At 38.7% G+C, this 13,556-nt stretch overlaps 1 protein-coding gene across 7 annotated transcripts; it reads left to right on the top strand.

Moving 5' to 3' along the window:
• Positions 1–662: 662 nt before the first annotated feature.
• On the top strand, positions 663–12,976 carry Ccnl1 (cyclin L1). 7 transcript variants are annotated; one of them, NM_053662.3, is made up of 11 exons: positions 663–1,057; positions 1,301–1,375; positions 1,952–2,061; positions 7,558–7,678; positions 8,538–8,602; positions 10,276–10,375; positions 10,467–10,571; positions 10,656–10,797; positions 11,034–11,145; positions 11,245–11,343; positions 12,181–12,976. In NM_053662.3, exons 1-11 carry the CDS (start codon positions 752–754, stop codon positions 12,527–12,529), a joined length of 1,584 nt encoding a protein of 527 aa, NP_446114.1. In that variant the 5' UTR covers positions 663–751; the 3' UTR covers positions 12,530–12,976. The 7 variants fall into 7 exon arrangements, 5 of the variants coding, with proteins under 5 accessions (NP_446114.1, XP_087470296.1, XP_087470294.1 ...); XR_015658037.1 differs by having other exon boundaries at positions 699–1,057; positions 8,858–10,375; XR_015658040.1 differs by having other exon boundaries at positions 699–1,057; positions 8,538–8,606.
• The last annotated feature ends 580 nt before the right edge of the window (positions 12,977–13,556 follow it).

Below are 13,556 nucleotides of genomic sequence, written 5' to 3'. Positions count from 1 at the left end.
AGCCATTTTGATTGACCATGGCCCGGGGACACAGATTTAGGTTATCCCAAATTCCGGGTAAGATGAAAGCTTTTTTTTTCTTTCCGTTGACACGGGAATAGTTACTTTCCCCCCACTCTGCCAAACTATGGAAACCATTTAAGATTAGACTCCCCAGTGCAATGAAATCGCCCGTGTATTGTCCTCACCCTAAATCTATTTTTGGAACTAGGGATTTTCCAGATTACTGTAAACCCTGCGAAGTGAGGTCAGGGCCAGGCATGTATTTGTACGGCTACACCCCGACACCCACGCGCGCTCGGAGCTTTCCGGAAACCCATGCGCTGAAACTGAAGCTGCCCAGTTCAGAGTCACTTTGTTACGCATCGGTGTCGCGGACGGCCGGACGCTCCCCAACAAGCAGACCGTGCAGGGGTATCCCCGGCCGACTCACCAGGCCAGATTACTGATTATCTAGTGCCTAAAGGTACTACCAGCCCCGAGCGGCCAGCACCCTACCCTACTCTGCCCTGCCCTGGCCTGCCCTACCCACCCCCTCCGCCCGGTGCGACCAAAGCACGGAGGAACTCGTTGGCGCGCGCGCCCCGGGTGGGGTAGGGAGTGGTGGCGTGGTGACGTCAGGGCGGAAGCCTACGCTGCGCGCAGCGGCCTGGAAGCCGGCGGTCACGGGAATATCCGTCGCGCCGAGGACGCTGGTTAGTCTCGCTTTGGGTTCCGGCTGCGTCGGGCGTGCGTGTAGCTCGCTAGAACTATGGCGTCCGGGCCTCACCCGACATCGACCGCTGCCGCCGCCTCTGCCTCGTCCGCCGCCCCGAGTGCGGGCGGCTCCAGCTCCGGCACGACGACCACGACGACGACGACGACCGGAGGGATCCTGATTGGCGACCGCCTGTACTCGGAGGTGTCGCTTACCATCGACCACTCGGTGATTCCGGAGGAGCGGCTCTCGCCTACCCCGTCCATGCAGGACGGCCTCGACCTGCCCAGCGAGACGGACCTGCGCATCTTAGGCTGCGAGCTCATCCAGGCCGCCGGCATTCTCCTCCGGCTGCCGCAGGTGAGAGCCCCGGTTGGTTGCCGGCCTCTCCGCTGCGGCCGGGTTTCTCGAGAGCCTGTGCCGGGCGGCGGCGGGAGCCCGAGCAGGCAAGGGTGGGGGTGCGGAAACCGGCGGCGCCGCGCGGCCGGGGGAAGGGAAGTGAGCGGCCGCGGGAAGGGAAGTGAGCGGCCGCACAAAATGGCGGCGGCGCCTGGTGCGGGCCCGCCTGACCCCGGCGTTTCCGTTCTCCTCTCTTGTCTGCAGGTGGCGATGGCTACGGGGCAGGTGTTGTTTCATCGTTTTTTCTACTCCAAGTCTTTCGTCAAACACAGTTTCGAGGTAAGGGAGGCGGAGGCGGACGAGAAGGGATTTCTTCATCCGGAAGCGGGAAGGAAGGGGTAGTAACCAGCTATTCAAGAAAGGGAGTGGTTAGCTTTAGGCCTTTGTACCTAGTTCCCACCCATAAGGAAATGGGGCCCTTAGAACATGTTTCAAGAACTAGAAAATGGATCCCCAGTTCACGTGCTCTGTTACCAAGAACTGCGTTTTCGGGCCATTGCACAACTCTTGTAAGAGTTAGCTTGATTCTGGCCCAAAATATGAGCAGTTGAGCAATAAAACGCAAGAGCTGATAAGCCCGTGATCTAAAAATACCGGCTTTGATATTTCGCCAAAAGCCTCATCGTAACCTAGAGGGGGTTTTTTTTGTTGTTGTTTTTGTTTTTTAAGAACAAATTTGTTAAACCGGTCCGATCCACACAGACAGGTCTTTTGAGTTCAAGGCTAGCTAGTTACACAGAGAAACCCTATCTCGAAAAACAAAAGCAAAAGAATAAGTTTGTTAGACTTTGGGCAGAGCTATTTCCAGTTGAACTTTGTACTTCACTTTAATTTTTGTCTTCTGGGTTCTTTCAGATTGTTGCCATGGCCTGTATTAATCTTGCATCAAAAATTGAAGAAGCACCAAGAAGAATAAGAGATGTGATTAATGTATTCCACCACCTCCGCCAGTTAAGAGGAAAAAGGTAAGATTGGCCTATTGAACATAGTTTCTCTTGCTACTGCTGTACTGTGCACCAATCATCAAGTCAAAACATCTTTTCCCCCCTCAAGTCAGTATGGATGCAAAAAGAAAGCTGACATTAGGTGTTGAAATTCACATAGGAACATTGAAACTTTAAATACCACCCCATTAACCAGCTATCTGAAGTTTGTAGAGGCAGTTGCATTTTGGACAATCCTAGCAGTGCTGTGAAGCCGGTCCCTTGGCTTAAAAGTAAACAAGAAAGGGAGTACGGTTGGCTCAAGTGGGAGAGTATTCTGTAAGTTATTTTTCCCCTCCCCTCTCTGGAAAAATGAAGGCTGTAGTTCAAGTTAATTTTGTGGCAAAAGTTCCGTGTAGGTTGTTTTTCTGCTTGGAGTCCCAGTTTCTTCATCAATTGAGGTTGGCTTTTGTTAGAGTACTTCTCTCTCAACATTGAACTACGATAAATCGCATAATGCCGGATCTGAAAGGACTGGAGGATGATAAAGTTTGAAGTCAAAGGGAATGAACAGGTATTTTGTTTTGGTCAGATATAGTCTTAGTGAGTGCATTAGAAGTATAACTCATTGATTGAGTTGCCTTCAGATAGAGCTCTCTATTTGATCTTGTAAGAAAATAGAGTCTGAAACAGTATCTTTTAGGTGTAGTGATAACCTGATAACTTTATGTGGGCCGGTGTGTTATTAGGGTAGTACCAAAGTTTGTTGCAGGGCTCCCTGCTCTATGGGTTATTCTAGGATACGCTGATGGATATTCATGGTGTAGATTATTTTCTGAGGAATTGTGAGTTTGAAAGGAAGTTAGCTATGACAAGTTGTTTTGGGAGTTGGGTGTTGTTTAGCATATGCAGTCTTTATTGTGGAAGCTATAATAGGTTGGTGGTAGTGGAATTTGCCAGTTAAGCAAATATTATTAATGAGAGTTTGAAATGTTTATCATAGCCATTTTTTTGCTCTATGTTATTTAGCCCCATCTTTTCTAAGTGTGCCTAGATATAATTTCTTCTGTTTGAAAACATTTTTAGTTCTTTGTGAAGACAGTCGAGAAATGGGGAAATTTCAAACTGGTGTTTTGTATGTTCTGAGCTTATTTGTATTTCAGATTACATGGGTTGATTTTTTTTCAGGGTGTTCTTAAAACACTGAAATACAAAATTCTTTTTAGTGAAAGGACTCTTGTTTTAAAGGGACATTTTCTAATAGTGTATGAGTTGTTGAGCCAACTATAATCACAAGATCTTTTGGTGTTTTCCTGTGGTACTTAACTTTCCTTTCTAGGTGTCAGAATAGGATCATCTTATCTATAAAACTTCAAAATTTAAAATAATCCAATCTGACTGACTTGTGTTGGTTGTAACTTCATTTTTGATCATTAAAGAGAAATTTGATTTTGTTTCAATGTTTCAAGTTTGATTATAGCATGAAATTCTTAAAGAAGTTAATTGCATGGAAGCCCCCCTTTTAAAAGCAGGATATAAGTGTTTCTATGCATATTACAAGTTTACTCAGACATGTAACTTGTATATGTTATTAACTTCAACTCTTTTTTCCCTTGCAACCGACTATACAGCGACCAGCTACATTTACCAAAGCCTGGGTGATGTGGAGTGGTACATAGAGATGAAGCTGTCGTCATGGCAACAGTGAGTGAAGTATCGAAATCCCCAAGGAGAAGCCAGTGTTCTGAGAATAGGTCACTGGAATCGGGGACTAACAGGTTGGCCACTGGTGAACCATTTAGAGAAAAACAAACAAACAAACAAAAAAAAACTCCTGTTTCTTGTTATAAGCTTTTGTCTTTGCTGTCCAAGTTATTGAAACTATAGCTTTAAAAGGTGGTGGGGTTTTTCTGTTTTCATTTTCTTTATTTTTTTTGCATAGGGTATAGTTGGAAAGTATTCATAAATGTTAATACTCCTATTAGTTTGTCTTTAAGTCCAATTTACAAATTAACAGGTTATTCTATGGTCTTGGTAATTACAAGGGGTACTTTAATGTAGCTTTAAAGTCACTGTTTTTAGTCATGGCTATATGTAGAGTGTAAAATCAACTGTTCGAAGGGAAAATAAACAGTAAGTACCACTTTAGTTAATCCTCAACCTGAGATAACTGACTTGTCCCCCATTAGCTTTTTTATAGTTCGGTAATTCTTTAGAATAGCTGAATTCAAAGGAAAGTTAAAGCTATTTGTATTCACAGTTTACTGTTTCCATGTAATATCCCCAGTATATTAAGGGTCTTTTCTTTAAAGACAAGTCTGTGTTCATATCTTTTAAGGTTTCTGTTACAAGAACATAAACTTGTAAAAGATTTAACTACTTTTATTGGTGACTGTTTATGCTATTTTCAATGCATAAAATCTTCAGTTAACATTGAAAGAATGTTTCTGTTTACTTTTAAATGAGCATTAGAAATCTCTATGTTGAGTAGCAATCTTGTGTGTGTATTAGCCATCTGGTTTATAGTGTACTTCCTTGAACTACTTTCAGAGGCCTTGTAACTCAGGAGTGCGACCAACCGTGCTTGAACCCCCAGGTCTAAATGTGTTTTCAGGCATACTGCAGAAAGTAACTATCATAAATTCCTAATAGCTGGAAACCAACATTTCCTAAAGACTAAAATTTGTTTCAAATAAATAAATGAGCAAAGTCAGGTAATAACCTTTTCAAAGGTGGAGTTTGGTAGTCTTGAGTGATACTACCTATTCCTGAGTTCTCTGAATACATGAGGATTTTCTCCCTTAGTGTATATAGTGCCACCTCTTGTGTTGAACAAGGATGTTTATCTGATTGGGAAGAAATTCTAGCAAGCCTTGATTCAGATTACTGTGTCGCTAAAGATATTTCTAATTGGTAGCTGCCTTAATATGAAGAGCTTAGTCATTTGTGGAGACAGTTTTGAATTTCATCATGGTGTAAAATGCTTCTGTTAAGATAGTTGTTAATTTTGTATTCATTGAGCTTGCCTTGATTTCCGAGGTAAAATCTGAACAAATGAAGACAAGAGATTATGCTAACAGTGGCAAGACTGAACAAGAGCTTAGATGGTTGAGTTGTAGTAAGATTGTTAATGGGATTGCTTTCTTGGCCTGTTTTAAAGGCGTTGAGAAGTTTGGAATTTAAGATTGAAGATCTCACTTTGTAGTAGCCCAGGGTATCTGTAATTTATGATCCCTGTGTAAAACCACTTCACTCGTGGGAAAGGTACAAAGCCTGTACCTTTATAGGTTCTTAGGGATTCTTATGAGGTGGGGAATGTGCATATGGCAGAGTAGTAAATCTAAGATACTTTGAGCACAGTTAGTGTCCTTAAATTTGGTATCAGTTGATAGCTATAGTTGAAACAAGTGTTTGATTGCAAATTTTATTACAATTTAAAAATAGTTTCATAAAGCAAATTTTCGTAGTAAGTAAATTTTAACATATGAAGAAAAGTGAGTCAGAACTCTGCCTTTGTAAATGCTTTGTATATGGATTTTTAATGATGCTGTTTACTTACCTTCTGGCTTTTAAGAGTTAAGGGCCAAGCTGTGTAAGAAAAAAAAAAAAAAACCACTGGAGCCTCCTTGACTCTCAGTACCAATTGAAGGAGAACCTTCTAATTAGTCTGTATTGGGATTGTCTCCAAAATTTCTTAGAATTCATATAAAAACTGAAAAATCATGAACCCTTACTTGGTGTCATTGGGAGTTTTCCATACATGGGTTGCTCCTATTTGAGTTAAATTTGACTTTTTCTCCTAAAGTGCAGTTTGTAGCTATTCTAATAAAATTGATTCACAACAGGCCATTTCTTACACTTTTTGATGTGGTAATCAAAATTGAACTTAATGAAAATTTTCCATCATTACTTTTTATTGTTTATAATGTTACTTTTACCAGCTATTAATGGTTTAGTACAAAGTTACAGAATAAATAACTGGGTTTTGTTTTTAAGTGAAAACAGGAAAATACAACATAGCTGGTTTTTACTCTGATAGCCTGCTACTAGGGAGGTAGTTAATGTACTTCATTGCAGATTTTTTTCAGTCTTGAGTTAACTCAGGTTTGTCTCAACTCAACTGATGGAGTGGAGGATGTCCTTGAACTCTTTATCTCCATGTCCTCTCCCCAACCCCTGCAAAGTGCTGGGATTATGAGGTGAGCCACTACTCCTGGCTCAATATTACAGGTTAGATTGTTTTATTATCTTTAAGGGAATATAAAATAGGTTTTGTTATTGTTGTGTTGTTTTGAAAAGATTGTATATTTGGTATTATATTCTCCCAAGACTTGGTAACTTGGATGAAAATGAATTGAGTATTTAAGAAAGCATTTCAATGTTACTCTGACCATATATTTATTGTACAGTATTTAATAAAAATGTACATCTCACTGGCTAGAGGTAGGAGTATATCAAACACCATGGTAAATTTGATAGGTTACCTTGACAATACTAAACTAGCAGATTATAGGAAAAGCCAGATCCTGGTTAGTTACACTTGACTGACATCTGACATGACTTAGGACTGGCTTCAGGATGAGCTTCATAGCAAGACTTAATTTAATTTATTTTATTTTTTTAAAGATTTATTTATTTATTATATATAAGTACACTGTAGCTGTCTTCAGACACCAGAAGAGGGCACCAGATCTCATTACAGATGGTTGTGAGCCACCACATGGTTGCTGGGAATTGAACTCAGGACCTCTGGAAGAGCAGTCATTGCTCTTAACTGCTGAGCCATCTTTCCAGCCCCTTATTTTATTTTTTAAAGGATGATTTACATGTCGTATATATGAATGGTTAGATACCCTTTCCCCCCACAACCCTGGGGGCATCCCTCATCCCTCACAGGTCTCAAATGTGGTCTTTGAGTCTTAGTTCCTTCTCTGTGGCCTTAAAATCAACCTCATAGGAACTATAGTAACCCAAGTCAGCTAATTCACTTTTTACCTTATTTTTAAACATTTATTTCACTTGGCAGTTGAGCTAACTTGTTGGAGATGAGGGGGCTGTTAATTAAAGAATTAAATATTCTTGAAATATTTGTTTATAACATGTTATCTCAAAAGGGAAGTCAGAATTAATTACCTTTTGTTTTTGTTTTCTTAGCTTTTATTTTAACCAAACATTTAGCAAAGGGTTGATTCAATTTTTTAAAAACCTTTGTTCATGTTGAATTTGATAGTAAATCTTTCAGGAGTTGCATTAGTTCTTACTGTCCTTATTAGTGCCAATAATGCTCATCGCTGAAGCTGTGTGTAAGTTCAACAGACCTAAGCATGTGAGTTTAAGTTGTGTTAGGTTTTAGGAGCTTTGTCTAGTTATAGTTAGCATAACTTGGACAGCATAAGATTAATGCTTTAACTTGTTAGCAGGAGTTTAAAAAGCTGGTTTCTGTTGCCAATAGTTGGTTGGAAGGGAAAATGGAGATGCCACAAATAAAATTTCTTGGATGTGCAAAACAGTTTTGATTTTATTTCCTACAAACTATAGGACTCCAAGCCCCCTGATCCTTGATCAGAACTACATTAACACCAAAAATCAAGTTATCAAGGCAGAGAGGAGGGTGCTAAAGGAGTTGGGATTTTGTGTTCATGTCAAGCATCCCCATAAGGTGAGTTCTAAAGTGCAGACAATACAATTCGTAAGTATTAGGGCTTTTTCTAAAATTTTGAATTCCGTGTGGAGAGTTAACCTCAATTTTCAAAAGCTTTCTTTTGGATGTTGATATTTGTCAGTAAAATGGGAACAGGCTTTATTGTTTCTTTGTGAAAATGAATACTCTGGTTAAATTCTAGTTTTTCCTCCTAACAAACTCATGTGGGATTCTACATGGAAGGAATGAATTGTACAACTGTGGAACCTGGCACATTTAAATTGTGGAAAATGGCAGCTGCTTATTGTAAAGCATTAAAAGCTTTCCCTCCTGGCTTTTATATTACTCTTCTAAGCATAGGTGTAGGAGTTGGAACTGAGATAGATAGCCCTGCCTAGCCAGATGGCATTGGCTGGTATCTTCAACTTCTGAAATACGTGATGATAGTGTAGGTCCAAAAGCAGCTGTCATAAACTTGTATCCTGCATACTTATGTCTTGCTGGGAACCAAATGCAGGCAAGCACTGTATCATTGAGCTTTATAGCTTTTATTATTTAAGAAGTTTCAGTATGCTACACTTTATTTTAGAAATTAGTGTTCTAGAAAATACCGTGGCCGTTGTGTACTCTGAACATAGAGTTTGCCTTTTTTGATGAGTACCCTGAGAAACTAGAAAACAATTAACCACTTCTATAAGCACATTTTATAAAATTGAGTAATGTAATAACCAGCACTGAGTCTCAAGTATGCTTTAGGTTGTTGTATATTTGTAATTTTATAAGAATTGTAACTAACAGTTTTCAGTTGCATTATTCATTGAACTGTCTTGAAAGAACCACCAATATGCTAAATAGTTTTTTTCTCCCTTGTCCTCAGATCATTGTAATGTATTTACAAGTCTTAGAATGTGAACGTAACCAAACCCTGGTTCAGACTGCCTGGTAAGTTCCTTTTTTACATTTCTTCTTTAGTCAGGAAAACAGAAGCAGAAATAAAGTAAGTTTCATTTTTCTCTTTCCAAAATAATGAAATAAGTTTGTTTTTGGGGTATTTTGTGGTTTTTGTTTGTTTGTTTTTGTTTTTTAACCAAAAGGTACATAATGCTTATTTCTGCTTCCTGTTTTCTTGGCTTGACTAACTACTTTTAATGGAGAACTCAATTTAACTTTGTTCTTTTTTCTACTCTTTAATTAAAGGGTAGTCCATGATGGTAAGTCATAGAACTCTGCCCTCTGCACTTCAGCCCATGACCTCAGGATGGCCTGATTGGCTAGCCTGCTCTCCAGCCAATCCAGTGCAAGCTCTCATCCGAGATTCACTGAAGTGGTCCATATCCATCTGGCAGCATCTTCTAGTTCTGTCGGGGTGTCAAAAGGATTTGTATATTTGCTTCTAGAAGTAACTATGCATCATGCCTATGTATTATTCAATGTATACCTGTAACTATCAAAATGAATATTTCATTTTTGATAGATTGTTGTCCAGCTATTATGAATTGTTTTTGTTTTTTGTTTTTTTTTTTAATTGGGTTCAATTAAATTTCTACTTTGCAGTGTGTATGGCATCCTTTCTACCACAGGAGGCTGAGGCTACCTTACACTGGTAGTTTTAAATGGGTACCTGTTGCCGTTTTTTAGGTTTCTCTGCTATTGAGCTGTCACAGGCAGTGATATAAGAAGCAATTTTAAAGAGAAGTTGATGTTATTTAAATATTTTTGACCTTGGACCTTTGAGAAAGGCTAAGCAAGGAAATTGTGGTTTAGTCATAAATGATTCATGTAACTGCTGATAAACAAGCATTAAATAATTCTGGATTTTTCAAAAATGTCTTTTTATGACTGCCATGCTTTTGGATTCAATAGATACTGGTAACATTTGAAAAGCCACATTGCTTTATAAAATGCATGAGTTTTTAATGTGTTCTATGCAACAAATAACATTAATGAATAAAAGGATTTTATAGAAATAATCCATTTAGTTCCAGCTCAGGCTTTTTAGCAAATTGTAGAGTTTTCTAGTTAAGAAATTTCATGGGAAAGTCTCACTAGAGATTTCTAAGTTTATTTAATTGAACTTAAGTCATTGCTTTTATTTATATTTAACTGCAAAAAGGTATATTAAAACGGCCATTGTGACATATTTATTGTTCACTTCTCTACCTAGATTTTTTGGAAGTGTCTTTTTTTTTTTTTTTTTTTAATTATAAGTCATTTGGTGGATTCTTACTAAAAATGCCTTTTTACCCCTGTTCATAGTATTTTTAAAGAACTTGATTGACACTGCTTTTTCGTTATGGATAAAGGAGAGATGGTCAGTAATTAAGGCTTGAAGTATTGTTGGGAGTGGTGAATTCTGAACTTATCAAATTGACTTCTAAAACATTGCTTTTTATAACATGTTAAGGGAAGGCCTTGGGGGTAAGAGCTATATGAGTAATGTAGAATTACTTAAGGTGCTGTGGGGGAATGGTTAGAAACTGTTACATGGTGCCATTTAAAGATGTGAATATAAGGAGGAGAAAAAAGAATGAAGTAGATTGAGTCTCCAATTTTACATGTACTTCAGGAGAATTGGTTTGCTTATGAACTAAGCTTACAGCTGAAATGTTTTTCAGGAATTATATGAATGACAGTCTTCGAACCAATGTTTTTGTTCGCTTTCAACCAGAGACTATAGCATGTGCTTGTATCTACCTTGCAGCTAGAGCACTTCAAGTAAGTATTAGCCTGCTCTGTTTTGCAGAGTAAATTCCATGAGTTTTTGTTACTTCTGAGAAAGCCTTTGAACCATTCTTCTTTTGTTTAGATTCCATTGCCAACTCGGCCCCATTGGTTTCTTCTTTTTGGTACCACAGAAGAGGAGATTCAAGAAATCTGCATAGAGACACTTAGACTTTATACCAGGAAAAAGGTAATTTCAGTTACTGGTGCTGATGTCATTTTCAAGAGTCTGCTATAAAAAGGAATGCTAATTAACACAGTTTTCATTCAACAGCCTAACTATGAATTGCTGGAAAAGGAAGTAGAAAAAAGAAAAGTAGCCTTACAGGAAGCCAAGTTAAAGGCAAAGGGATTGAATCTTGATGGAACTCCAGCCCTTTCCACTTTAGGTGGTTTTTCTCCAGCCTCCAAACCATGTAAGATACATTTAGAATTAAATAACATTGTGGGCCTGGAAGTATATCCTCTTTAGGGAGATTTGGGCATTGGTCAGTTGGCCTAGAAACCATTAAGAAATTGTTACTGCTGTGTGTGTTGGGTGTTTTGGTTTTGTGAGAAACTTGAGGATTTAGAGGTATAGCATTGGGGTTATGTAAGAAACTTGTCCTAGCTAAATCCTGTATTTATTTAATATATCCTTATCCATTAAAAGCATCACCAAGAGAAGTAAAAGCTGAAGAGAAATCACCAGTTTCCATTAATGTGAAGACAGTCAAAAAAGAACCTGAGGATAGACAACAAGCTTCCAAAAGCCCTTATAATGGGTAAGTATGTATACCTTGAGCACTGAGTGTTAGAACTTTGTAACAATTGTTGCACCTCTGAAAACAATATAACAGATATGGCCTGCATCTTTTTTTAAGTGTAAGAAAAGACAGCAAGAGAAGCAGAAACAGCAGAAGTGCCAGTAGATCAAGGTCAAGAACCAGGTCACGCTCTAGATCACACACCCCAAGAAGACAGTAAGTAATGGGTCCTGGGTGGTACAGGCTTAGAACCCTTAAAAATTAACATGGGTTTTTTTCCTCAGAGTTAGGAATAAGTATTTCAAGTTTTTGTTGTGTTTTGTTTTAAGCATGTTTTATTATTTAGCACCTAATTTACTAGTTACAAGTAAGCATGCTTAACATGAACTTCTGATATAGAGGGGAAAAACTTAGGGACACACTGCAGATGTGTGTGGGGTTTTTTTGTACATGCATAGGTTGTGGTTATGTATAGAAATTAGGAAGATGTAGAAAGCAGTTTACTCCTTCACTTCATGGGTCCCAGGGACTTTGGACTTGGCAGTGTAGCAGGGACCTTTACCTGGTGAGCCGTTTGACTGACTGATTGTAAATCTTACAGCATTTTGTTCATTCTTGTCATGTGTTCCACTCCTCCCCACAATTTGAAGTGTCCAGAAAATGTGTGTGTGTTGGGGGGTGTTATTTATGTTATTATGTTCCTTATATCCAATTTGTTAGAAATGTGAATATTCCACCAGTGCTGAATTACACAGCCTAAGACTCTTCTTGTCAGCTTTGTTAACAGATTGCAGATTTCTCGTGTTGCTTCAGTGGCACACTGAGCAGAGGTACTCAGTGAAAAACCATGTAGTTTTAGGACACATTGGTGATACACTTTACTGGAATAGGATGTTTTATCTAACAAAGTTTCAAGTGAGAGGTCAGGATGGGGAGATTGAGGACATAGTTCAGACTTACTCATAGCTGAGTGTTTGAACCTGTTTGTGAGCAGCACTTAATGATCTGGTCAGTAGACACTGAACCCTAACTTGGAATTTTTATTGCCTTAAGTTATAATAATAGGCGAAGTCGATCTGGAACATACAGCTCAAGATCAAGAAGCAGGTCTCGCAGTCACAGTGAAAGTCCTCGAAGACATCATAATCATGGTTCTCCTCACCTTAAGGCCAAACATACCAGAGAAGATTTAAAAAGCTCAAATAGACATGGTCATAAAAGGAAAAAATCTCGGTCTCGATCTCAGAGCAAGACTCGGGATCACTCAGATGTTACCAAGAAACACAGGCATGAAAGGGGGCATCACAGAGACAGGCGTGAAAGATCTCGCTCCTTTGAGAGGTCCCATAAAGGCAAGCACCACGGTGGAAGTCGCTCAGGACATGGCAGGCATAGGCGCTGACTTTCATCCTCTGACACTGCATCGGTCCCTGGTGTTGCCCATATGCAGTGTGACGATGTATGGACTCAATCAAAACATGAAAAGCAAACTGATTAGGGATTGATTTATTAAAATTGTCTAGGTTTCTAGAAACACTGAGGACATTTTCTTTTGAAAAGAACTATGTTAAGGTTTTTTGCACATTAAAATGCCCTAGCAGTATCTAATTGAAAACCATGGTCAGGTTCAATTGTACTTTATTATAGTTGTGTATTGTTTATTGCTATAAGAACTGGAGCGTAAATTCTGTAAAAATGTATCTTATTTTTATACAGATAAAACTTGCAGACACTGTTCTATTTAAGTGGTTATTTGTTTAAATGATGGTGAATACTTTCTTAACACTGGTTTGTCCGCATGTGTAAAGATTTTTACAAGGAAATAAAATACAAATCTTGTTTTTCTAAACTGCTTGAAATATCTTATTTAAATTGCCAAGAAGCAAAATTTTTATGGCAGATAACTAATTTTTTTTTGCAGAAGTGTTTTTGGAATAATTAAAATGTCTTACCTACATTATGTAGTTGATCATTGTGTATATAGGAAAAGCAAATAGGAATGGCTTGACACTGTTAACCACTGAAATGCAAAACCTGATTTGAACTTACTGTATCAGAAGATAATTTCGAATTAAACTTATTTGTAATGTGAATTTACCTATTGAATAAGCCAAAACTACAGTATAATGAGGTCATAAAGTACAAATTGTTCACAAAGAAGGTTATTTGGTGTGCTACTTAGATTAGGTTATGTTCAAACATCAAAAAGTTAATTGTAATCTGAAGTTCTGTGGGTTCCAGTCTTTAGGCACACGTCAACACTAAGTGGCAGGCACATTTTACCGTAACCTCCGCCATCTCACCAGCTTCTACATGATTTTTTAGAACTTGTGTTGAGACACTGTCTCACTATAGCTCTTGCTGGGCTGGACCTCAAGAGATTTATCTACAAATAAACCAAAAAGGTCATTTGCAAACTGAGAGACCAG

The sequence above is a fragment of the Rattus norvegicus genome, chromosome 2 (assembly GCF_021556685.1).
Source record: "Rattus norvegicus strain SHRSP/BbbUtx chromosome 2, alternate assembly SHRSP_T2T, whole genome shotgun sequence".
NCBI classification, from domain to species: Eukaryota; Metazoa; Chordata; class Mammalia; order Rodentia; family Muridae; genus Rattus; species Rattus norvegicus.
The sequence above is the reverse complement of the archived record's forward strand: the minus strand, read 5'-3'. Positions and strand labels throughout refer to the sequence as shown.